The sequence below is a fragment of the Dromaius novaehollandiae genome, chromosome 9, assembly GCF_036370855.1.
Source record: "Dromaius novaehollandiae isolate bDroNov1 chromosome 9, bDroNov1.hap1, whole genome shotgun sequence".
Lineage (NCBI taxonomy): Eukaryota > Metazoa > Chordata > Aves > Casuariiformes > Dromaiidae > Dromaius > Dromaius novaehollandiae.
Window position 1 is genome coordinate 12,244,105 of NC_088106.1, and position 26,852 is coordinate 12,270,956.

General features: G+C 40.0%; 1 protein-coding gene across 3 annotated transcripts in view; it reads left to right on the forward strand.

Moving 5' to 3' along the window:
- LOC112980142 (cytochrome P450 2J4-like) overlaps positions 1-26,852 on the forward strand; it is a 28,832-nt gene that overhangs the window by 513 nt on the left and 1,467 nt on the right. For 2 of the 3 annotated variants that reach the window (XR_010390477.1, XR_010390478.1), the window contains exons 2-12: positions 1,011-1,173; positions 3,416-3,565; positions 5,504-5,664; positions 7,091-7,267; positions 9,107-9,248; positions 11,611-11,798; positions 12,429-12,570; positions 15,351-15,477; positions 18,603-18,709; positions 20,819-20,896; positions 21,622-21,809. Coding sequence is in view for 1 of the 3 variants with exons in the window: in XM_026094802.2 (XP_025950587.1) it covers positions 1,011-1,173; positions 3,416-3,565; positions 5,504-5,664; positions 7,091-7,267; positions 9,107-9,248; positions 11,611-11,798; positions 12,429-12,570; positions 13,281-13,459 (1,302 nt within the window). In the remaining 2 variants the exon portion in view is untranslated. Of the gene's footprint in view, positions 1-1,010; positions 1,174-3,415; positions 3,566-5,503; positions 5,665-7,090; positions 7,268-9,106; positions 9,249-11,610; positions 11,799-12,428; positions 12,571-13,280; positions 13,955-15,350; positions 15,478-18,602; positions 18,710-20,818; positions 20,897-21,621; positions 21,810-26,852 lie in introns of those variants that run through there. The other variant, XM_026094802.2, reaches the window with a different exon arrangement.

The following is a 26,852-nucleotide window of genomic DNA, read 5'->3' on the forward strand; positions in this document are numbered from 1 at the left end:
GGCTTAAATACCTTTAGGGATAATGCATCAGATGTGCAGAGAAGAAAAAGAAATATAATTTTAAAGAAAAACTTTCACAGCATGGATTTTTAACTTCCAGAGCACTGGTGCTTTCTCATTTGGTCAGTAAACAGATACTTAAGATATGCTGTATGTGTATATGCTTGTTGTATTGACAGAATTAAGAAAAAACAAATATTTTGTTACTTGAGTATTTCTGCTTATAAGGCCATCTCTATCTGATTCTGTTGGCTATCATGCTATTTTCATAATTCTCAATAGATAACTTCACAGTCACTTCTGTCATTGCCATTTGGACAAGGCACACCAGTTATTGAGTCCATACTGCAGATTGGGACAGAAAGTAAAACTGCATTGTGAAACAAAATGATCTTATTCAAGTTCCAGTTTTTAAATATGCAGTGGGGGGGAGGGGAATGTGACTCATCCAGTATTTACAACTAGTTATTGTGATGCCTGTATCTTAGAAAATGTGCTAATACTGAGGAAGGCAAAGCATTTAGAAGTTAAATAACTAACAGGTTTTGTGAAGGAGGTGCTATTTTGTCATTTCTCTGATTTTCTTTGTCTTCCTCTTGTGTCGCTCCAGCAGTAGAAATGATGGAAACTTTCTTGAAACAAATTCAGGGGCATGTCTTTGGCATAGAAGATATACTGGATCACACTGGAGGTGGAGAGGGTTCTGGAAGCAGAAATAAAGAGGTTGTTATGAACTGAGTCTTGGCTTGTATACAGTAATAAAAGTTACCTAATGTTTGTTGGCAAAGATTTGTGGCTGTGAAAGCTGGAATACAAAGTTGTTCCAACAGTGAACGCAGGAAACAACATTCATACTTTTTCACAGATAATTGTAATTTAATGGAAAAGATAGGGAACACCATTCCAAGGTTGGGCTGGCCCCGTAATCAGTGTAGGAACAGGTTCATCCTCTGTTTGCTTGAGGCATATGGGATTTCATTGTGCTTTTCTGTCTTCTCTCCCATCTACAGCTGGCAAAAATTCATGGCAACGTGTTCACCTTATGGTTTGGATGGGCCCCAGTGATCATACTGAATGGATTTCAAGCAGTTAAGGATGGTATGACTACACACCCTGAAGATATTTCTGGGAGACTAGTGTCTCCTTTCTTCAGAGCAATGGCCAAAGGAAAAGGTGAGAATTTCCTGCCATAAGTATTGCACAGAAACTTTGTCTTGGCAATTTACAACTCTTCTGTAGCTTAAAGCACTTTTAAAAATACTATAATGTCAGGCTTTGTCTATGAGAAATGACTGCTAGGTGAACTGCAAAGTAGGGAGGGGTGAAATAGCATTTGGACAGTAACAGGAGGAAAGGACCAGTAAAAGAAAAGAAGTCCATAATGCTTTGTGTGAAATATTCACTGAAGCAGACTCAGAAGTGACGTTATGAGGCAGTGGTAGCTTGTGCTACAGAGAAGCAGAAGAAGAGCAAGAAACAACTCTCTCTTGTCCTGCACTCCCTGCCTCCTACCACTACAATTTCAACTAAAGGGCGAGCTTGGTGGTGGGAACTTCTCCCTGTTCCTTTCCCTTCTTTATGAAAATTTCTTACTCTCACACGTTGCATCTTGAAGTTTGGTACCCTTCTGCTTCAACCTTTCTGCAGGTTTCTTACTCCCCGCTCATACTGGAAATTCCCAAGCTCCTGATTCTCTTCTCTCCTACATTATCTCAGACAGCTTACCAGAACAATAGTTAGCCTGGCTGATTGGTAGACTAATCTGAATTTGCTGAGCAGAGAGACTATTTTGAGACTACCAAATATCACGCTCAAAGATTTGCATGTTACAGCTGGCGATGAAGGCTCACTGGCTGCTTTGTTCACCATGTGATTTCTGCAGTTGTACTTGGTATGGCAATACAATAGAGAAAAATGTTTTTCTGGTAACTTCTACTTTGATCAAGACCAATGGCTGGAGAACTCAGTTCTGGGTTTTCTAACTTCTTCCACTGTTCACTGTTATTCATGAAGAGCACAGCCACCTCACTGGTCTGAATTTTTCCTCTTTCGCCCCAGAAAAGCTTATAATAAGCGTATATGTCAGGATATGAGTTTGCTTGTGATGATACCTCAAGTAATTGTAACACCTACATTACAGTTTCCAAATAATTGCAGTTATGAGCGTCTTGCACAACATTCCTGACAGGCTTGTACATCTCCACTTGCAGCAATCCTTTGATATTTAGGAGTGGGAATGTTCCTTGGGGTGAGAGAGTGCCTTAGCTAGCTATATTATTGAAAACCATTCAGAAAATGAAAAAGTAGCTATACAAAAATTTTGCACATTATTGCTATCACAGCATGTGACGCTTACAAATTGCCATAACTAAGTAATTGAGGATAGAGATCCATCCAGCCTAGACTTCTGTCCCCAGCACAGTCAGTCACTCTGTGTGGACTAGTATGTATTGAACGTTGTTATTCATGGGCATCCCTTGGTCCTTCACAGTCACTTCACAGTTTCCTTTTACTCCTTGTTGATGGTTTATGTGGGGACGGGACCTGGTCTTGGATGGGATTGTACCAGCATGACTTGAAATTTGGCACTGGCTCCAAGGATCTGTTTCCCATATAGTGCTCTGCCCTATCGTGCAATACAACCTCAACCTAAGGTAGTATCTGGTGGTGCTGAATGGAGAGAGGTCTGGCTCCATCGAACCCTGACACTGGAAAGCTTTTACAGCTGAGTAAAACAGAATTTTTAAAGCATGTTAAATGCATACATTAAAAGAATGTTCTTTAACAAATTAAGCTAAAAAGTAAAAAAATTTATGAAGTAAAAGATATGAACACATACATTATGAAACAACTTTTATTTGGGACCTCAGATTTATTTAAGTAAATCTAATTCCTTAAATATTTCTAATTTGAATTTGTTTTGTTCCAGCCATTGGTTCTTATATTACATTAAAGATCTCATTAATATATGATGTTTTTCCCCATGAAGATATCTGTTACAAAGCCCCAGCACCAAACTTTTCTACCCTATGAACAGTCAGGAGAACTCTTTCCCCTTCCTCCCTTTGCAAAAATCATTATCCTGGTCATGTGTGCTCCAAGTGTAGAAGAGAGCATGAGGCAAGCATTTCAGAAAGCATCTAGAGAAGCAGCTCTTGAACTTCTTGGGATACGTGGTTGTCCCGAATCTTGCTTAGTCCTGCTAGTCATCTTTTTACACGGTTCAGTTTGTCCCTTTTCACCCTTCCCCTACACTTGCAGCGCCTGCCACAGCTGTTCCTGTTCCTCTTTGTCTTTGTGTTCCTAGGCAATGCAATAGTTTTGTTGTAATGTGTGCTTTAATAAATCTTTTAGCATAGTCTCTCGCTATAATAAGTATTAGCATAATAAAGAGCTCTTTACTGAATGGCCTCAGGGATTATGTTGGCAACTGGTCACACCTGGAAGCAGCAGAGAAGGTTTGCACTGAGGACTCTACGCAACTTGGGTCTGGGGAAGAGAGGCCTTGAGCATCGAGTTCAAGAAGAGGCCTGCTACCTGGTAGAATACTTTGCAAGTATGAAAGGTAACTCTGTGCTAAATATAGAGACTTTTCTATCATTAGTCTGATGTCTTTAGTGTATGAACTTCTCTGTCCTGCTCTGAAATCAAGGGCAGCTTCTGTTCCATAACAGAGTATACAGGGTCTTACAGTGTCTGTATGAATGGACTGAAAATGCAGTGAGCCCCATCCTTTGTTTTCAAACTCAGTGGGAATCTATTCTTGCTCAAAGTTTTTTATAAAACTATTGAAATTGGGAAGCAAAACTGGAGCTGAGCTTGTGTATTATTTATGTCATAGAATCACAGAATGGTTGAGGTTGGAAAGGACCTGTGGAGATTGTCTAGTCAAACCCCATACTCAAAGCAAGGTCAACCAGAACAGGCTGCTCAGGGCCAAGTCCAGTCAGGTTTCAAATATCTCCAAGGATGGAAACTCCACAACCTCTCTGGGCAACTTGTTCCAGAGTTCAATCACCCCTACAGTGAAAAAGTTTGTTCTCAAGTTTAAATGGAATTTCTTGTGTTTCCATTTATGCCTGTTGCCTTTTGTCCTGGCTCTGTCTTCTTTACACCCTCCCGTCAGGTATTGACATATTTCACACATTGATAAGGTCCGCCCCGAGCCTCTTCTTTTCTCCAGGCTAAACAATCTCAGCTCTCTCAGCCTCTCTTGTATGTCAGATGTTCCAGTGCCTTAAGCATCTTCGAGGCCCTTTGCTGGACTCGCTCCAATATGTCCATGTCTTTCTTGCACTGGGGAGCAGAACTGGACCCAGCATTCCAGATGTGCCTCACTAGTGCTGAGTAGAGAGGAAGGATCACCTCCCTTGACCTGCTGACAACGCTTTTCCTTAATGCAGCCCAGGATGCTGTTGGCCACCTTTGCCACAAGGCACATTGCTGGCTCATAAAAGGTGCTGGTGCATGAAGACATGGATACATTATCAGGGCTGATGAATTAAATCTTGTAACACCATTTGCATGGACTCCATAAAGCAGCAACTAGAGTCTTGTCTTCAATTGCAGCATTTTACTCTAGTCAACCTAGTTAGAGATAATTGAGTTATATTATCCAATGTTGACCATTATGCAAAGGCACAGTAAATCAGGACATGCTATGGTTAGCATTGTGTCAGTTAAAAGTGATCAAATCCAATCCAGTCCAATCCCATGTCTTAAGAACTGGGAGAGAAGGAAATGTGACCACATGCACAGGAAAAAAATCTCCTGCAGCCTAGAACAATAAGTTGGTAATCAGAATTGTGCCTTGAGTGTTGGACAGTTGTATCAGTGCATACATAAATACAGTTGTAAACACAGTTATTTTATTTTGGAGTCATAAAATAGTTTTCTTGGGATTAGTGTTTCAAGTAGTTGCTTTAAAACTAGTTATTATTATTGTTGACACAATTAGTTGAAAGTAACTTGTGACATTTTATCTTTCTGGAGGTTCTATTCCCATCTCTAGCAACATCAAACAAAATGTAGTAGCCTTGCAGGCATGTATGTTCTTGCTGAATAAAATTGCCTCTTGTCTCATCGCTGTCCCTTCAGGTTCCCTTCAACCACAGTGTTTTCCGTCATGAATCTGGAGGGAGAGCCATGAGACAAGAAGCAACTTTATTCAAAATGGCTTAAGATCAACTTTGAATTTTCCAGATGGCAAATTTGCATAGAACTATTTTTTTTTTTTTTGACCTCTAAATGTGCTCTATCAAAACAACATGTATTTTACACATCTGGTGTTTCTTTAGGGTGCCACTCATTGCTGAGGTTATAGGATTGCACCATCATTGTGAAGAATCTGTTTGATACTACAGTTTTCTAAGAATGTTGTTTCATCTCTGTGAAATGCAATGCTTTTATATTTAAAGCACTTTGGGTAACCTGTAATACTGTGTCATCTTGTTAAAGCAGAATAGGACATTTTAAGAGTGACTGTTTATTATTATGGTTGCAGAAAAACCTTTGGATCCTTCTTTCCCTCTCTTTCATTCCGTCTCAAATGTAATTTGTGCTGTCGTTTTTGGCCATCGCTTCTCCAGTGAGGATGAAACCTTCCATGAGCTGATTAAAGCCACAGAGTGTATATTCAAATTTGGAGGCAGCTTTATTCATTACGTAAGTAAATAAACTGGGGTCTTTTTTTCTGAATAGCATAGAAAGTGAAAAATGCAAATTCAAGAAGCGTCTGTTAGGCAAAACAGCTTTAGAATCGGTGAGTCATGATACATACAGCTTTACTGAGCACTGCGCTATCTCAAAGTGTGCTGGTAATGTGTCTACCTAGCAACCTTGGTCATTAGTGTTCGTTGTCCTGCAGTTAAGCACCATGATAAGGTGGTTTACTCCTAAATCTTTGTCATAAGACACAAGCTTATGGACTACTACTGGGTCACGTTTGTTATTCAATTGCTCAACCCGTCTGCAACAGATGCCTGCCTTGGGCATCATGATTCTTAAATACCAGGCAGAGTAGGAATGCACGTAATTCAGGCAACCATTTGTAATTAGTCAGACCACAGTTGTTTGTAATGCTTCTGAACACATTTTGAAGGAAAGAAAATACCAGAGATGGATCTAAATGAAAATCATATGAAGTGCAGTATGAATTTACCAAGGATTACTACCCTTCAATGATAAGGTGATAATTAATTGATAATTGGTTGTCTGAAGAGAAGAACTGATTTTCCAAAAAGACAGAAGTATAGCGTATCTAATTCAGCCAGCCTCCAGTGAACATCTAATATAGTGCTTTTGGGGCTATGATTAAAAAAGCACGAAAGATGTAGAGAGAATAAGGAACTGGACATCAGGGAGAGAACAGTCAGTGGGGACAAATCAGGTTAGAAGGAAGTTACTAGGGTTTTTCAAGGCTTTATCTTGAGATGGGTTTTATTTAATTATTTCATTAGTGGCAGAAAAAGGGGGAGCACGGTAAGGAAATTTGTTGATGATTTGTTGACACATCTGGTCATGTCAGCTAATCCTTTCTTTTCTGGAAGACAGCACTTAAAAAGGTCAGGTAGCTGTCTCTCAGTGTTTCTGGGTTTCAGGTGGGCAGTAGATGTTTCAAGTTTTATTAAGGACCTTTGAGAGCTGAGTTGGTAGAGACTGCTTTGGGGAATTGCCAAGTTGGTATACCAGCCTCTGGTAGTCAACCCTCTTTGTGGAATGTATCAATTGCCTTCACACTTCCTGTTGAGGATAGTTTATAGTGCCCTTTCTTCTGCTTTTCCTAGTATTCTCCACTGGAGGGCAGGAGCTCACTTGTTAAATGAGATGAATACAGTCCTGTTAATCATTCTAATTTGAGCTGTGGATAAGCTGAAAGCCTGCATAACTGAATTTTATCACCATTCATCTAAACATTACATACCATGCTGTTTCACAGCTTCAAAATATTAGTACACTCTGACAGAATATTTTACTGCGTCATGCCAAAACACATGCTAACATGAATATTCAACTTCTCTTTCTATTAGATCTAAAATGCTTTCTCTAGCAATAGAGATTTCACAGTACCCCTTGTATGTCATTCTCACAGCTGTACGAAATTTTCCCCTGGCTGATGCATCATCTCCCTGGTCCTCATAAGAAGGCATTGTCCAGCTATGATGCCCTCAGCTCTTTTGCAAGGAGGGAGATCAGAAGGCATAAGGAGAGAGGGGTACGAGACGAACCGCAAGACTTCATTGACTTTTACCTGGCTCATATTGAAAAAGTAAGTGTTTGTTCTGCCTGATCATACGTTCTTTGGGGCGTAAGGTCAAATGGACCATTAAATCATCTAGTCTGACCCCTTCTGTCACAGCCTTCTATCAGTCCTTCTTGTCTTCACTAACTCACCCTTCCCTTCTCCTCTTCTCCTCTGCAGCAGGCCATACTCCTCCTCCTATTTTGCTTGGTGCTGGCAAGAGGAAAGGGGAAGACTGGGGGTTAGAAGGTGAAACTGGCTCAGAGAGCCAGAGGAGATCTCCAGGGTGGGGGTATCTATTCTTGCTGCCACTGAGCGGGGTAGTGACTGCTGCTCCTGAATGGCAGTGCTTCCCTGCTGGGAGAGCCAGTGCCCCCTGTACCATGATCATGTGTTGATCACAGCAACAGAGGGCAGTGCAGGCTGTCAGGCTATAAGCACCCAGCCAGCTTTTGGCACAGCCAAAATACTTCTGCTCTCCTGGACTGCTGCCTGCCTTGTCTACTCCGTTGAGTTGGCTCTGCTGCTGTGCTCAGTCCCACTACACAGACATGCATCTGTGGAAGAATTTCTATTAGCCATTGCTGTCAGATAACCAGCTCTTAAGTCCTTTAACATGCCTCTTATCACTGTTTTGTAGTACTTGATTTTTTATTATGGTATTGTTTTGTGAGGAAAAAAAAAGCAAATACCACGGGGAACTCTAAGTATGTTGCCAGTGTAAAACTGTCATTATTGTCCAAGCTGGTAATTCTCTCAAAGAATCAAATCAGGTCTCTTTGGCAAGATCAGTTTTCTATATCACGATAAATAACATTAATTTGTATTCCTACTTAGTAATTCTTTACTAATTGATTCTCATATCTGATGCTGTGTTATTTCACCCATGGTGGATATCAGCCTAACTGCCTTCTAGTTCCTTGGAACCTCTTTCTTAAATGTTTTTGATACTGGCTCAGGATTAGCACTTGTGGTCTTCTGAAGTCTTTAACTGCTTCTGGAATCTCTAACTGCTATTCCAAGATTTATGAAACATGAACATCAGCTGACCAGAAATTGTTTCAGTTAGCTCTTCTGAGACTCTGCTGGGTGGAAATTATCTAAGTTTATTTATTAAAAAAAATGAACTGTCTGTAGTAGATATGCAAGGGCTGCATAAAAAGGTTAGATGATATTACAGTAGGAAAAAACATTGTCCTTCGGACTTTACAATTGCTCCACTGGCAAAAGAAAAGTTCAAGACCCCTGAGCATAACCTCCCTACATTTAGACAATGGATTCCCCCAAAACTTCAAAAGATTTTTTCATAGTTTCAGCATATACATATATACCCTCACACTTTTAACTGAAAGTATTGTAATAACAGGATTGTTCCCCGACCAGCTGTATGTGAGTCAGCATGGCCTTGTAGATCAGGAGTCTGAAGATCACGGGCTAAAAACTATTACTACAGCTCAATGTTCATCATCTGTTCACTGTATTGCTTGGCAGAACAGCTAAGTGATGGAAATATGACTTGAGGCGTGAAGAATGACATGCTGGTGCACATCTTCAGAGGAACACTTATTTATGAAACATTCCAAATGTTCTGCTATTTTCACAATTAAGCCAACAATTCTCTTCTGTAGAGAACATGTGATTTAGCTTCATTATTAAAAGTAGAGTAAGCATTCCTTGTCCATCTGTGAAATGGTAGCTTTTTTATTGATAATCATCTTTAGTTTTTAGTATTCTTTGTCAGTGTGTTTGCCTATAATACAAAACAGATACACTGCATTTTGAAACCAGTGATAAAATCACATTCACTCTTATTCAGGTTGTCCTAACTTTTATGTTTAAACCTCTGCTGCTTCTTATCACTTGCAGTCCAAAGATGAACCCAGGTCTACATATGATGATGACAATCTGGTTTATTCTATAAATGACCTTTTCTTGGGTGGATCAGAGACAAGTAGTACTACTTTGAACTGGGGACTGCTCTATATGGTGGCAAATCCAGACATTCAAGGTGAGAGTAAGTGGATAAGCATATCACAAGTATCTGTGTTGCAGTATCTGTTGTTGGTTATAACATTTTCATGGATCAGAGATTATTTCTAGACTCTGGTGTGTGGTTAGTGGCACACAGACCTTCTTGTGCTGGTAGATCTGTGCTGGACAACATCAGTAGCTTCGTATTCTCTGTATATAGGCTCTGGCAGTAGGCACAGGCATAAGGCTGTTCCCAGAAAGAGTTACTGCTGGGAGTAGGGATATGTATCAGGGGCTGGGGCTGGCTGAGGCCTTTGTTTGAGGAAATGACGGATTGTGGTAGGATGGTTGATGGAGTCAGAGGACTGGAGTTAGTGTTTGGGGAGCTAGAGGGCTCACCCATGTAATGTTAGTGATGGTACCTGAAGAAACTGAGTTTCATTCTGTCTTAGATAGCAATAAACACAACTGATGGCTGAAAATAATCAACTACAGCCAGGAATTGATGTGCGATGACAGGGCTGTCGCTCTTTGGAAACTTACTTCAATTCAGCTTCATATTGACTGAATACCAGTGATGGAAGCTACAGGGAGTCCTCCCCTTCTTTCTGTAGGTCAGAGAAGAAACAAAGATGATCAACTAAAGGTCGATTGGCAGCTTCTTATTTTTGACGATCAGTCCATTTATGAGCCCATGGTATCAGAGTTCCCACTTAGTTACTCTGTGATGTATCCGAGCTTATTGTAACAGAAATGGCTCTATTTGGGAGGAAAATTTAATGGCTTATCTGTCATGTCTATGTATATTTAAGTAGATTATTTTTAAGTCTAACTTTTAAATAAACATCAATCACTTTCTTAGAATACTAAATAAAAATCAAAGAGAGAATTACCTCTTGTGCAGGGTAAGAGAAACCCTGTTGTGAGATAGCAGAATATGTGCAAATACCCAGAGCAGAACAGGACTGTAACTGGAGGAAGGAGATGAACATAAGAGAAGAATTGCTCTTAGAGGTAGAGGTAGCTGTCAAACAAGGTCTACTTAGTCTTGTATTATTGTGTATTTATTAACACCTATTGTAATTAAGGTTATGAAACTGCTGACTCATCTGCATAGCTTTATTTACAATACCTTGCACATAGTTGGGAAAGCAGGGTGTGTGCAGAATGATCCATCCCTAGCTTCTTGAGTCATGCATTGCACCCAGACTCTCATTATGAACAGCCGCCAGAAGATCTGTCCTCCATTGATTTCTGTCTTACTGAATTCATTTATACTTTTGACTGCATGACACCCAATGACAATGTTGCACCGTTCCATTAAGTGCCATATTGAAAAGTTCTGCCTATTGTTTGTTTAAATCTGTTGCCTGATCATTGAACTGGGTTGTCTCTCTGACACAACTGGAAGAGAGATGTGTATTTACACTTTCGCAGTGACTGATCACTTCTAACTATACTGGATCCCCAAGTAGTTGTGTGTTTGATTTTGCAAGATAGCTGTTCAAAGAACAAAATGTACTTTACCTAAAAATGTTTCTGGACATGTATTTTAAATTCTATAAGGTGCTTAAATCTGTTGTTAGGGCCTAGCTTAACCTGGCTTTGTGAATGACAGCTAGTAGTCACTAACCAGGCTTCATGTGAATGAGCACAAACCCTGATCACTGCAGAAAGTGTGTTGGGAAGGCTTTGCTGCATCTTAATGTTTCTTTAAAGGGCCTCTAACTTGGAGAAAGATTATATCATTTGTTAGAAATTCTAAGGCATTTTTATTGTGTGTGCGCTGCATGTCTTGAAGTTTAAAAAACAATTTTTATACTTCAATTAATGCTTCCAACACCTCTGTGCTGTAAGTTATTTAAATTATGCTATTCTTGATCAAAAGGCAAGTGCCAAGAATCAGATCAATTTTTTTACAAAGGGATTTGGGCATTGTTCTAGTTGGCACCAATTCACTTAACAGATGTCCTGCATAAGATCCATTTCTTTTTAATAGGTTAAATAGGTTTTTAAGACCCAGATTCATCTGGCTTAAATTCCACATAATTATGAGCCAGGTGGTTCTAACTGGCTCTAGGTGTCCTGCCTAAAGAAAATAGAAAGATGAGTTGATTGTTGTATTTAAGCATTAACAGGGCAATGCTTAAAGATGTTTACAATTGTAAGCAACAGATGTTTTGCCTTAAACTACAAGCAAATAATTTCGTACCCAGAAGTAGAGCTTCCATGCGCTTAAGCACCACACTGCCTTTGTTTTCTTTATAGAAGTTATTTATATTTTGGCAGTAATTTTGCTACTGTCATAGTAGTTCCAAACGGAAAATATCTGTGCAAATGGCACTATTGAAAATATTTGATATATTTTTCCATCTGAAATGGTGAATATTTTTCCACAGAGAAAGTGCAGGAGGAGCTGGATGCTGTTTTAGGTCCTTCCCAGTTAATTTGCTACGAGGATCGAAGAAGACTGCCCTATACAAATGCTGTGGTTCATGAAGTCCAGCGCTTCAGCAACATTATCTCAGTTGGCATGCCTAGAGTATGTGTGAGGAACACAACATTGCTGGGCTTTCCCCTCAAAAAGGTATAGAAACAGTTTCTCAGTCATTACAGACCTTTCCTGCATCAGTACAGTGAGATGCAGATTCAAATATATTTGTGCTGGTTTGGATCTGTCCCCTCACCACGGGTTGGATACCCCAATACCTCTTGGGAGAGGGTTATCAGTAGTGAAAGATGCCACTGTCTGGAAGAGGCAATTTTAGCAAGTGTTTCTACAGCCCAATGAGGACAAAATCTCAGAGACTGATACTGGAGGATCCTGTGATTGATTTTGCACTGATAAGGCATGGGAAAAATTTCTGACTGGATTTCTGTCTCCAGGAAGCCTGTAGAAGATTTGTGTAGGGACAAGCATGAAGGTTTTCAACTGGCTTTTGTTGAAGAGACTAAATCACAGAAGCTTCTAGTGTTAGGAGTGAAAGTGGGTTTAGAATCATGCTGTTAGTTTCTGTTGACGTGGCCCCTTCCACTGTCAGGCCTGGACTGACATTTTGAATTAAAAAGACTTCATGCTCCTCACAATTCCTCACTTTCTACTGGTATCATCAAAGACTGAAAGTGAACAGGGACTAACACTAATCTCACCTTTTGGTTTCTGGCTGCTGGAGGAAGATTGACAGCCAGAACTGAGTGAGTGTTTTATTTCTTTCAGGGCAGCATTGTTCTTCCAAATATTGCTTCCTCTTTGTATGATCCAGAGCAGTGGGAAACACCTCGACAGTTCAACCCTGGTCATTTCTTGGATAAGGATGGAAACTTTGTGAGCCAAGAAGCCTTTTTACCATTCTCAATAGGTAAATGGACAGACAGCACAAATGTTAATGGTTTGCATTGGGACTGTAGAATTAAGATGTCTATTAAAAACCTATTGGCTGTTTATTTTAAACCTAGTTGGTGGAAAACAGTGCTAAAATCAACACAATAATTTTCAGCAATATTTCCCAGTCCAACTGTAAACATCTGTTCTTCTGAGCAAATAATAGCATGAAAAAACAGAGACATACTGAATAATGTATACATCTAACTTGTCCTATTTTTGGAAGGAAATTCTCTGCTAATGATTACGGTTATTGATTTTGGGCATATGTTTCAATCCCAGGCATAGATTTGGAAAGCATTTGAAAGCAGCTGTGCTGATGCTTCATGCATATGAAACTGGAGCATGACATCTCTCAGGAAGAACATGTCCTTATCCTTCATTTACATGATTGAATGAATTGCTTTAAAGTTCTCAATCAGATAAAGATGAGATTTTTGAGATAATTGAAGTGAAACTTAGAGCAGAAGGGGCACATTTATCTATAGTGGTAGATAGGGTTTTTAAAGGTAGAATTGCAGGAAGTTTTGTGTCATTGATTGCATTAAGTCCAAAAGAAATTCCAGACTCAGCAAAAGTACCTTTGCTTTGTGGCGAGAATGAATAAGACTCCTTTTGAGGTCAGGGTGATCTGTGCAAATAGCAAATTCCTGGGTGCTCACTGTCTTCCCCTTCTCCCTTCTGCAGGGCACCGTGTGTGTTTGGGGGAGCATCTAGCAAGAACTGAGCTCTTCATTTTCTTTGCCAGCCTGCTGCGGGCATTCACCTTCCAGCTCCCTGAGGGAGTGACAAAGATCAGTACAGAGCCCATTTTTGGGGGTACATTGCAGCCCCACCCATACAGGGTTTGTGCCATTCCACGCTAGGCTGGAGCATGTCACAGACCACCTATTAAGCAATCCTATTTAGTTTTATAAATATCTGTCTTGAATCCATAAAGCTTTTTTTTTCTGGCTCAGATATTAATTTCTGTCTATCCCAGGACTGCTCCAAAAGTCACCTTTGTCTACATCAGATGATTTTGTTTGGACCTTGTTACCTACTCCTGAAGATGATCTCTTTTTTCCCTGTAATTGTTCTTTTGGTCTGCAGCACAACACTGCTCTTAGCTGTGAAGGCACCATGTGGTTGCTGGCTGGCATGGCAGAGTTAGAACCATCTGGTGAGCAGATGTTGATAAAATTGGCTGGCAGACTTCAAAAATGAATTCATTAGCTCTGAGTGATCCTATTGTCAAAAGCAATGGAGTTTGGAAAAACATATCTACAAAATTCTGCCTCTATATATTACTGTCATAATTCATAATATTTCAATCAATTTTTTGTTGATGGTCACTAATAAAAGATATGAAGGAAAAATTATCAACTTGTTTTATTTATGGCTGATTTACAGTTCACTATGAATTTTTAGATTTGACCCAGCAGAATATTTGTAAGGCATCTTTAAATCTGCCAGAGGATATTTGGTGGGAGTAGGACTGAGAAAGGATGCAGGCTGAAACTCTCTTATGGGTGAAGTTACAGACAGAGGATTTCTTTTAGGGAAGATGCTTTTAATGTTTTAAAATACTGCCAAGTTAATTTTTAAAAAGCCCTTTTTAACAGATAAGTGTTTACTGCTGTTCTGTGGATTGACTCCCGTCAGGATCAGCACCGGGCAGTCGCTACTGCAGGTGCAAGGAGATCCTTCATAGAACAATGTGGATTGTGGAGACTGCTAGAATTAGAGAGCTGACTAAATATTGAAAAATATACATGGAAAACACTAGAGAGGTCTTGTAACTCCCTCTGAAGTTAAATGGTATAGCTGAAGCTACAAAGGCTTGTCATGTACACAAAGTACTGGTCAAATGCAATGAAAGAGTCTGTAATAGCAGAAAAGGAAAAAAATGGTTCCCACAGTAAATACAAATTTCTTTATATTGTCTGGAAAAGAATTATAAAACACAAGTGAACTTATCCTTTATTAATATTCCTATCTTGGTGAGAGAGGTTACGACAGCTAACCAGACCATCATCTGTTAAATCAGTCATCACTAGACGTTGGCCACTGTGTGATTAAGAAGTGTTTACGCAGTTTACAATGAATCACAAATTTAGACTTGTCTCATTATTTCTAATTCAATAGCTGATGGAATATGGCATCAAAATAGTAAAGCACTTGATATTTAGCTGTTATTAAATTAAATGGCAGAACAGCACTAGTGAAATATGGAACATCACATCCTGACATTTTATTTGACAGTTTTGCCTGTTAAAAACTGATGTCACAGTCTCTGCAGATTAGCATGTGTGCACGGATAGATAAGGTACACATGCGGAAAGCACTGTGATCTGGGGACACTGGAGCTATCAGCGCTTCTTAAAAATGAAGCTGCAAACAACAGTAGTATTACAAGGATTAACATCAAAACTATGTGATGCTGTCACTCCTAACTGTCCGTCAAGCACTTCCCCAGACATCCTTTCAGAAGGGAAGCTCTGTAGCAGGCCTAAGAAGGATGCTTGCCTGGGAAGGCCCATACACAGCTGCAGCAGGTTGAGTTTCCTAAACCCGTGGGAATGACATTACTCAAAGCAATGGGTGTAATTACAACTTGTCTTGATGCTCAAGAGGAGATGCGCAGGGTGCTTCAGAGGAAAACTATGCCTTGTATGTGAGCAGGTTGTTCATGCGCGGTTGTGCTAATGTGTATTTGCCACACAAAGTGCTCACTGCAGCTTTATAATTCTTTTTTAATAATTCCTTTGCGTGCAGATGCTGAGGGAGAGGATAGCCCAGCACACGAGGTGTGGCAGCAGGACATCAGCAGAGGCTCACGGCAGGGAGATGCAGGACCCAGGTGTTACCCTGGGAGCAGCCACGAGCTACCAGGGTGCAGCAGGTGGGGAAGAGGAGGAATGCTTTGCAAAGTCTTTTTATTTCTCTTCTCTCCTGGCCTATTTTAAAAGTGATTCACTGTAGTTTATGTTCTAATAAAAGCTGCTCTTTTTGAGCTTATTGGCATTTTAAAACCTGGTTGATGTTGCCACAGAAGGCCAACCAAGCTGAGAGTAAAGGCAGCCAATCTGTGACTCGCATGTTCCCCGCTAACTGCCGCTGCTTTGGCTCCATGGTGCTGAGCGGTGTCCCTTCAGGGCTGCTGATCTTAAGGGAAGGCGGTGTCTTGGAGATCTCCACTATATCCTTCATTCCTCTCTCTGCTTTTGTTTATTGCTTCTATGGTATTTCTCAGGCTTTGCTCAGTCTCCCTTTTCAGGATGGAGGAGAGAGCTTGACACCCTTGCTGTCTGTGCTGCGCATCATGGATGCTGACGAGGCTGCTGGTATCAATGCGTAGCTGAGTCTGCTTCTGCTGCTCTTGGATGGTTGTCGTCTTTAGTTTCGCTGTGATGGCTGAGATTAGTCGGTTGCTTTATTTGGTTCCCCCTCCCCTCCATGTCTGCCCTTCAATGTTTCTGTTGCCTGACAAAGGGCAGTAACTCTCAAGACTTCAGCTCTTGTGCGTTATTGCATCACAGCTGAGACATTCCTTGTGGTGTGTCCAGACGGTGACATCATGTGTTTAGAGATTACAGTTCCAGACCTTGGGCAGTGCTACCCTGTAAAGCTGATCACATTTTGGTGCCTGGTTTCTTCGCACTGTGTCTTTTTTAAAGGACTGGTGTTCGCCAGGATCATCACATCAGTGTGTAGGTTGGTCTCTGTCTCACACCTTTTAGATCACAATTCAAAATTTAAATCATTGTAGACAGAACTTCTAAGAATGACAGGGAGCTGGCTTGAGTGACCAGTCAAGGAGCATGGTGTTGTAGGAAGGGGAACTCACTGACCCAGGGTTGGATCAAACTATTTTCCTGGAAGAAGCAGCAAACTGGAAGTTCATTTTAGTTTACAAATATGGGAAGATGGTCAGGCCTTAACACACAGATTTTATCAGACAAAAAACTGTTTGGTTTGTCCTTTGTCACTCTGACCACCCTTCATTGCCAAGCTCTTCCCCTGCAGCTCCCCAGAACAGCATCATGCAACTGCTCAGCAATGCAGCAGAAGATCAGATTATAAAGGAAAAGGTAGAAAATGCAGAGAAGCAAAGTTGAAGCTGTTCAGATAGCACTTGGACAGGCTCAGAGTCTTAAAACACCAGCTTGCTTATCTCCCTCTCCACTGCATTTTGCAAAGCCACTATGAACCCATAGGAATCCTCTGGTGAAGGTGGCTGCACAACTCCTGTCTCTGGAGTAGCTCAGGTCAGCAAGTATGAAATGCTGTGTTCTCCTTATTTATTAAATTGTGGCCAAATTTAAAAAAAATGAGAAAAAGTAAATTGTCTTTGCTCTAAGGGCAGTCGGAGAGATGAAACTATAATAACTATAAATATAATTTTAAGTTATAATTAAAGCAACACATGCAGGTCAGTTTGGTTTTTCCATAATCAAGTGGAATTAAAAGGTTTTCAATAAGAGAAAATATCAGTGTTTTCTGTAAGAGTTTTACTTTGTTAAAATATGATTTTCCTGAAATTAGCATGTAAAATGTTTTTCAAATGCACAGATATTTACTCAGCAGAGGCAAGAATATTTTCTCTGAGGGCCAGGAGGTTAGGAGTAATATATCACTCCTTGCTGCAGAAATCTTGTTAAATACAATTTGGCCTCGCAGTCCTTTTTTTGTCTGGTGAGAATAAAAAAGAATTCTAAGGAATGGAGAAAGATGAGTAAGATAAGCCTTTGCAGTAAGCCTTACTTTGAGATAGTAAGAGGTTAAATTTTCACATTATCAGCTTGGAGACAGATAAAGCAGTAAGGAGATGTGAGGATGGAGCAAATCTTTAGTAGCTTTGGTTACTTTTCTTCTTGTTGTCTGGCTTCTGAACCTATAATGGACCAATGTTACCTTCCTTCTGTATCAATGACAAAACGTGATAATAAATGTCATGACTTGGGAGTATGGAAAAGTATGACTGTGATGGAACAGGGGAAACACATAAAATGCATCACTTTGGTGGTAGGAGAGAGTACACTGAAAAAAAGTATTCAAGCACTTGTATTGAATATTCCTGTTGAGGAGTAGGCAGAGGGTGGCTGCTTAGCTGTACTAGCACATTAGGATGCATGTTCAGTGCCAAGATGTTTGACCACGCTGTAAATGGGCTCATGCACGTGGCAGAAGCAGGCTGGCTCAGCAGTGCCGAGCTCGGAGCAGGGAGCTTGCCCTGGTTCTCCGTGGGGTGGATTAGCCTGGGCAGGATCCTGCCTTTCCATGGTGAGCCCCTGTCTGAGCTCTGAGCTGACTCCTGAAAAGCTCTAGCTCAGACATTTCCAGCCCGCTCTGTGACCCATCCACAGGAAGAAGTGGGCCTTTCCTACCCCTGTAACAGTGAGACAAATGTGGCTCCTATAAAAGACTGAGAGAAGGACAAGGACTAGAAATAGGGTAGGATGGAGTTATTTAATACAGATTCCACGTTAATAGGGAAATATTTCTTGTCCTTGTTTCTTGAGCCTTAAGAAACATTTTCCAGTGTCTGCACAATGTCAGATGTATAATTTAAAGTAAATGCTTCTGCACTGTCTCATTCCTTAAAGAGTTTGCCAGTGAATATTGAGATGAGATGAAAGTTTTGATATCCAGAATTTCTTTATGTGTTCCTTGGAAAATCTGCTCAGTCAGTAAATATTTAAAGTTTGTATACAAAGCATTTGCTTTGTAAGTAAGTATTGCAAGTAATAAAGAGCAGAAATTCTGTATTTCGGTAGTAAAATGAGGACCAAGGGAAGTGCTGGTTTCTTACAGCTGCAGTGTATCAGGAAGACTCTCTATCAAATAGACAATTTAATGCTGCCTTTGGCTTTGCTTGTCCATAGAAATGGCAATGGTGATCTGGAGGATAATGCATTTAACACCAGTGACATTCATGGAAGATTTCTGTCTAGATTAGGAAGAAGAGGTTAGAAAATAATTAGATAAGTTTGATGTTTTCAAATTTGTTGCGCTGATTCATCCTAGGGTACTTAGAACACTATCAACCTCAGAGCAACTGGCAATTATCTATGAGAACCTGTGGAGAATGGGAAAAGGTCAGACTACTTCTTTTGAAGGCCTGTCTTCAAAAGGTAGGAGAAGTTGAAGAGTTATAAATCAGCCAGCCTCATTGCACTTCTTAGATAATCCTGGCAAAAATAATCAAATTGGAAGCACTATGAGGAAAACAGGCAGGTCAAGAGTCACCAAGTAATACCAAACTAACTTAGTTTTCTTTGATGACATAGCAAGAGGTCTGTTGTTAGGAGAGAATCTGTTAATGTAATTTATTTCTCTTTAATGCAGCTTTGACACAATCTCAGTAAGAATCTAGGGATATGTGGAGTACGTGAAGCAAAAACTCAGGGAACACTTACGAATGGTACTCTGTCAAACTGGAAAGATATACTGAATGCGATTCTGTCCTGCATCTAGTACCATCCCCTATTTAATTAAGTACCTTCATGGTTATTATGAACAGCAGGGCCAGGTAAGGCTTGTTTTCTTGATGCTATCAGTTCCCAAGCTGATGACTGCAGCAGGCTGAAAAGCTTATATTCCTAAACTTGTTTTGGTTCACCAATGCTTAAAGGCAACACCATTTTATTTGGATTTGTTACTTTATGAAAGCATGAAGGCTGTGAAATAGATTAGTGCCTGGAAAGGATGAGGTAAAAAGAGCGAGACCCAGTCCTAAGACATATTTAACACTGATGTCTCTCCTTACTGGCTCTAATGATAGAAGATGCAGAAGATGGATGGAGAGATGAGGGTGACCGTATTCCAACAGCTCCCTTCCTTCTTTCCTTCTTTCCTTCTTGGGGTGCCCGTTTTCTCTGGGGAGTTTTCTGAGGCTGTATCCTTCCTTTGCTGTTTCTTGAGCATTATGGTTCCCACATAGCAGTAAATTGCAGCAGAAAAACACATTTTGATATTGCAGTGACTCAAAATGCCGCAATATGCCAGAGTATTCCAATTCAAGTTCAGTGTCTGAACTGAAATGTTTTCCTTAGGTTTTCTTGAATAAAAGATGTAGTGGGAAAAATATAAAGTTTTCTTTCACAAAATTCTGAGAGGAGTTATCTGAAACTGTATTTCCATTCAGGTCATCACCCTAGAAAATTCCTAATGAATGGGATTAATTTGGAATAATATCTCAACTGAGTTTGTAACTTTTTTTTTCTCTTAGTGAAAAGTTTATGAACTTGTGCTAATACCTGTGAACAAATCTCAGCCTATGGGATTTTTAGCCAAAACTCCAGGAAGTACTTATTTTTTATCCTGAAGAGTGAGATTCTAATTTTGAAGAAATAACAATAATATAATTGCAGCCCTCTCCCTAAATAGTTTATGGAATACAACAGATGAGACAGAGGACAAGCTAATAATATCAGTACCTTCTGGGCTCAGCTAGTGATACGATGATAAGACTACAGGGAATACATTTTAAGGAGTATTACAGAGCAAATCATTTCACAAATGGTGTTATTCCAGAGCTGCAAGGTAAAGCCATACAATTAAAAGTGGAGAATATCTACTATAGTTTGCAAATATTTTGAAGTAAAACTTTGGACTGTTTTGGATTGTACTCCTTTTGAAAGAACTTTTTGGACTGCTATAAAAATGTTTATTCCGGTGGCATAGTCACATAAGCATGCAGTCTGCCTTTTAAATTTATCTCGAATTGACACCTGCAAACTGTAGATGATTCCAGTTTGTCATATAAGGAAGGTAGCTTCACTCAGCCTACTCTTGTGTAGTTTTAGGCAGGTAAAATATCATAGCAACCACCCTCCATGGATCATTAGGGTGTCATTAGCTTCAGCACTCATGGACAGCAAACTATGTCATATAAAAATGCAGACCATATTGCACTTTTAAAATGATGTTATGTGTTTTAAGATCACTATTGAATTGTGGTACCTGCAGTTAGACATGCATAGGATTCCAGGCTTGCTGGTCTTTGAGACTACTGTGGCATTGGCCTGAGTCATGACGGAAAAGGACACATCTTTGCAGAAATCTGCTGTTTAAATCTGTGTGTTTAGTGGTAATGCATGTATTTGTGGCTGTTTCTGGGCACCATTCAGCCTGCTCAGCAAAAATATGACTGGCAGCTAGAGAGAAGGCTGTTTAGTTCAGTATAGATTAAGTATGAATTCTGCGGGGAAAAAAAAAAGTCTCCACTTCTTGTATTTCAGCAGTGCATCCTCCAGTGAACCAGGCAGAGGGCAACAAAGATCCCTGAAAGGGCTGTTGTCTGCACTGCAAGTGTTGCTGTAAGTAGCCTAGCACAGAGGAAGCTTTAAATGCACCGGTTTCACTATGGTACTCTGGCATTCATTGCATGTTAATTTGCCAGGGATATTAGACTGGTTGAGGATGAGAAGAAACTGCTGTACACAAACACTGAAATTCTAATGCTACAATACAATGTTCTTAATTCTTGGGGACTTTGTGAAAGCACAGTATCTCTGAGGGCCTGTCTGAGTAGGTACATGGATATTATTCACTGTGGAATTCACATTCTTCTGCCCTCTGATCCAGATGAGAGGTCCATATTCTCTCTGTGTTTCTAACCTCTCCCACAAAAGGGAATGCGGGGCACTGGGGAAGCTGACAAATAAATTAGTATGTCTTGCATTAATCCTGATTTTCTCTAGATGAGATAGTGGCATCAGACCAGGCCCAGATGTTGGAAAAACAGAGTAATTATAAAATTTGCAATGTGGGAATTGCATCCATTAGGACTGGAAGTAGAATATTTGTTCCATTTACCCTGCTTCTTTCCTTTATCTGCTGTCAAGTACTGCCAAGGGAAAGGGGAGAACTCTGCTATAAGTAAAACAAAAACAAAAAAACAGGAAATGCTAAATAGAAAAATTCTGGCTGTTGTTCATCAGTTTAGCTCATTGGTGGCTTTTGTACAGTTTTGTATGTGAGCTTCTGTGGAGGGTGTGGGGGTAAAATCAGAACTGAAAATTACTTGCCTTTGATCTTTAAGCTGTGTCTGACAGAAGAAGACTAAGACAGAGCTCACCCAAATAACTCTCTCTGAACAACACCATCATTTGATCAAAGAAAGCCCTCTCCTCCTTGAATCTGAATGGCAGAAGATGTCTCCACAACTCAGCCCAAAGTGTGCAATGAAGGAAGATAGAAAACTACCTTTGCGTCTTGTCTTTCTGAAAGGTCAGTATTGACCATTGACTCCTTAGTGGGTTAGCCTGTAAGCGCAGAAGTTCAAGGGATGATTTTGTGCTAAGGACAGGTCACAGAGAGTGTAATTTAATGGTTCTTTACCAGGATTATTGCTCAATTTTTCCCATGTCTGTTTGTGTGTAACAGTATCTGTCACTCCCTATTGATACCTGCTTGATTGCATATTGCATTATAAATACCTGCGTTGTTATATATGCATAGTGGAATTTTCAAGTGTTAGGGAATTCTGCATTTAAGATTGTTCATGGTCTTAAGTTGGTTTCTTTGTAGATTTGCATTATGAGGCATGCTAAAATTTCATTACTGTTTGTTCACACACAGTCATTCACATGATCCCCATGGGACTGGATGGACATTGCTCTTGGGAAGGGTTGCCCATGTTTTCTTTACAGCCTTGAGTACTATGTACTTTAAGTGAACATATAATTAGCCACCAGATACATCTGAAGGCTAGGGACTGTGACTTGCCCAGCATTACAGAGGCATTCAGGGTGAAAACCCAGCTCTCAAAGTGCTTTTTTGTTGCTCTAGCCAGAAGATTATCTTGCTATTCTCTGCCTCTTCACAACAGCACCAGAATTCTGCATCAGAGACCAAGTCCTGAGGCAAGGGACAAAGTTGCAATGTAATCTGAGTTTGTTCATAGAGCAGGGACTGCCCGGGCAGTGACACAGTGCTGTGGTAGCATGTGTCTCATAATTAATAGTAAGAATTGACTTTTTGCACACTAGGGTCTGAACTGAGCTTTAGCATTGGAAAAACAATCTTTGTTACTAGATGCTGTTGTCCACCTTTCACTGAACTTTAAAAAGAAATTCAGCCTGACATGTGGAATAGTTCAATTAGTTTGAAATTAAAACATGCTAGGATGCTACCTTCCTACATATGCTGCTAGTACTGCTTGTTTTAATACAATTGTACGGAGGCCTACAATAAAGGAGGCATAAGACTTTGTTACAGTGCTTGGCTGACAAGTATTTTTTTCTTGCTATTTCAGCCTTTTGGTCCACCAGTTCTATGCTGTTGCTCAGCCTCAGGTTGAAGTTTAGAGTTTCTGAAAGTTTGACTAAAAAAGAAAATCTATTTTTGAAAACATGATTAAAAGCTTTTCAGCTCTTCTAAAACTTTTTAGACCCTTGTTTTGTATAGTTGCAAGTTCATTCTGTCAGCAAAAGCATTTTCATTTTGTTACCAATTGTAGATGAGATTTTCATGAATACAAGGCTAATTTTTCAAAATCCAGTGTTTGCAATATCTATTTATGGTTTCATTTCTCATTTAGTCATGCAGTTATCTCTTATGCATCCATAAACTGAACATTACAAGGATCTCTGGGGGAAAAACATGTACTCATTAAAAACAGTTGTGAAATTTGTAATGCAGTTGTGACACATTGTTTAGAAGATTTTGCCTTAGTACAGATCAGACAAGGCACGTTTGAGGAGTGATATTTGCTGCGCAGGAGAAATTTGCTTGTGATAATTAATGACATTCTCTTCAGCCTGGAACATGGATTAAAATGTGGGAGAGATGAATGGTAAAAACAGAGTACGTGAACTGCATGTATTTAATGGATTTAAATCTCTGTAGGAAGGACTAGTAGAAAAAAAAGTTTGGCCTTCATATTGTTGCAGACAATTTTTGTACAGACAAGTGAAAATTTTTATACAGACAAAACCAGCCGTGAAATGCTGGAAAAACATCATTCTCTTGCCTTGCGTTGTGTCTGTAAGCTGTACAGTTTCTGGAATTATATGTAAATCAACATTTTCTTCTCATGCTGTTTTGTCTCCTGGTTCTCCTCATGAAAACGCACAGGGAAATATCAAGTTCAGTAATAGAATAAATTATCTGGCTGTTTCTATGAATATTTAATAGAAGAGATGGGGACACGTTCTGTAGTAACAAAGGCTGTGAAGCTCACAGGTCAGTGAAAGGATTGGTTCTTTCTATTTATTCATTGAGGTTTTTTCTAATTTGTGCTTTCTGGGCACTGATCCAGCTGAAACTAGTTATAAATTTGTGGAGGATTTACGTGAGATCATCTTGTCATGGAAACTGCCAGGTGCTACTGAACTGTCTTTTTAGGTGCTTGTTCCTGTTGTTTCCAGCACTGCTGTGTAAATGTTAACAGCCTGTTAGAGCTGCTTAGAGATAATTTCTGCATGTGGCTGCTCTGACAGGAAGGAGTGGTGTGAAATGCAAGAAAAATAAGAGCAAGGGCAAATTGCTGAGGTGAAAGGATGCAGTCTGAGAGAAGCATCTGAAGGCTTCACAGAGCAGGTTCAGACAAGACGTTTTGAGGATGGGTAGCTGATCCTTCAAATACATGTCCCAAGAATGCCTACAAACTGAATGGCTTTTCCAATTAGTGAAATGGTTTATAAGATGTTCTGAAGAAAAATCTTTTGTGAAGGAAATGAGTCTGGAAGAAGCTGTTTCTCCTCCTCTCCACTTTTCCCCACTTGTACAATAGTTCCTCAGCCCTTGAAGGTGCTTCTTCCTCCCTCCCTGTCCCCAGGTTCAGAACTGCTGCCTCATCCTGTCTCCTGCACTCTTAGCATCCCCATTCTCTGCGCGTAACTTCATTCAAGCTGTCTCACAAAAGCAGACACTGTAGAGAAACTGACAGTGACAATATGTAAAAGTGACAGATCATCTATTGTTTGCTGTGGTCAGAGATGGCTTCACCCGTTTATGTCAGAAGTTCTGAAACCTCTCTTAGCAATACTAATGCAAGCAATACTAATGCAAGCAGCAAAATTGCTCATGGCATAATATATATAAGAGGAGCAACAGTTTTGATCTAAAGCAGTATTTCTCAATCTTTTTTAACTCAACGCCCACCAAACATTTTTGAGGGAAAAGGACTATTCTGGACATTGCTACTGTAATGCACAAGCAATAACATAATAATTGGGACAATAAATAAAAATTTGGTCAAACTTGCTTATGTATGGGGACATGTCCATGTACTGCAGTTATTTCAGGTACAACTGATTGAGAAACTCATGTCTTGAGCAATGCATTTTCTTTGCCAGATGCAACTGCTAATCCCTTGCATATGAATTTGCTATATAGCTTGAATGGCTGCCACCCACCTTAGCCTTTGATCCGTAGGTAACTGACAAATACTGAATGCTGCGGAGTATGCTTACCATCTTTCTTGAAAGTCACATTAATTGAATTGCTGGAAATACTGGAAATAGCTGGAAGCTATTTCTCCAAGGCAGGCAGCTGAATGGCAAGCCTGGAAGCAACATCCTCTGAAAGGTTTTTTTTCCAGAGTACGTTCAGATAAACATGGAGTTTAGGCTCTGATGAGCCTTGTCCCTCCCTGCCCTAGACAGGCAGCAGAAAAGCAATAAAGAACCTGACTGAGAAGGATGCAGAGAGGGCAGACTAACAGGGCTTGTTGGGGCACAGTTCACACTGTAAGATCAATCATGAAGGGAATTTCTTCCCACACATGGTGGGTAACCCTCAGTCCCCCTGTTCTTTCATATTAGCACCTTGCAGTGCAAGTTGCCATCATCCAACTCTCCTTGCAGAAGAAAAGCAAGAAGGAAAACCTCCCTGTGCAGGGTAGAAAGACATGAATTGGACTTCTCACCACCACACTTTGTACATGGACTTATTGTTGCATTGCTACTTCAGCAAAACAGATCTCTTCTGTTAGCAACTTAACACAGTTCGTGCTATATTTCAAAAAGATTGTTATCTGTGCCACTATGCTACAGTTTTAGGAGGCACTGTGTGATGGAGGATTATTAAGCTTCTATGCTATTGCTTGATTTTCTTCCCCTTAAGGTACATAAAATTAAATACAGAAATCTCGGCTAAATCTTTTATTCAGACTATTTTTGGAGGCTTAGGTAGACTGCTGAGTCAAGCTGTCAAACCTGAAATTCTGGAGAAAATAGCCCTGCTTGAGAGAAACCCTGTGAGGACAGAAAACAGGACTGTGTGATTGGTGTAATTAAAGACTGAATTGCCAGTCCCAATTGCAGGCTTGGTCAGAGGATGTTTTATCTTCTAGGAGTTACAAGCCATCCTGCCTCTCTGTAACATACATGTGGCTACTTCTGTCTCAGCCTCCCCTTGGTTTCTACCTCCCATTGCTTTATTTCCACACCCTGATTAAAGACTTTGGGGACTTGTAATCACCTGACTGCAAAGGATTTGTAACAGGAAGTGTCAGGTGAATACAGGTAATGGGGGTTGGTATAGCTCCACTTATATTAATCTGGGATGATGTATTGCTACAAGCTGAGTGCAGTAATTACAATATGTTATTCAGTTGGCCTGATCCTGCCTTTTATGTTTCGCAGCTCACTATCATTTAAATTCCTAGCATGTAAATGTAGGGGTATTAATACTTGTCTCATTACCAATTCTGCTCCATTATACGTTGTAAATATCAATAATCTTGTAGCACTGTGTAATTTCTTATCACCATATGTAGGAATAGATATCTTTGCCTTGACAAACCTAAAATCTAGTTAATAATGATAAAGCACCCTGGGCTACTCGATGGGGTAGGAAATAAAGAAAGGAAAGCATTGCTTATCATTCGTATTGTATAAAGTAAATTTCAGTTATAGGTCAGTGCTTATACCTTGAGCTTTTTTTAAAGTGCTTGTTTAGAAGTATACACGTTGTAGACTCCTGTGTATCCTAGTCCTGGTTTTGAACGAGATTCTTGTATTGACTTGACCTTTTCCTTGCTTTCTATTTCCCCTTCCATAAAATGCTGAGAGAATTAAATGGTTCTTTATCTTTTGCATACAATCATTTAAAAACAAAGACTGGGGGGGATTGTTCATGTTAGTCTTGCAGCATTTATTCATTAGCTTGCTTGTTCACTCTAACTTTATATTATTGCAATCTTGTCACCCATTTAATTGTCTCCGGGTCTTCTCCTATTTTAAAGCTACCACAAATTTTGCACCACAGGTATCTCCATACACCTTTATCCCTTCAAAATGTGTGTTTCTTTCATGTGCTCTTTCC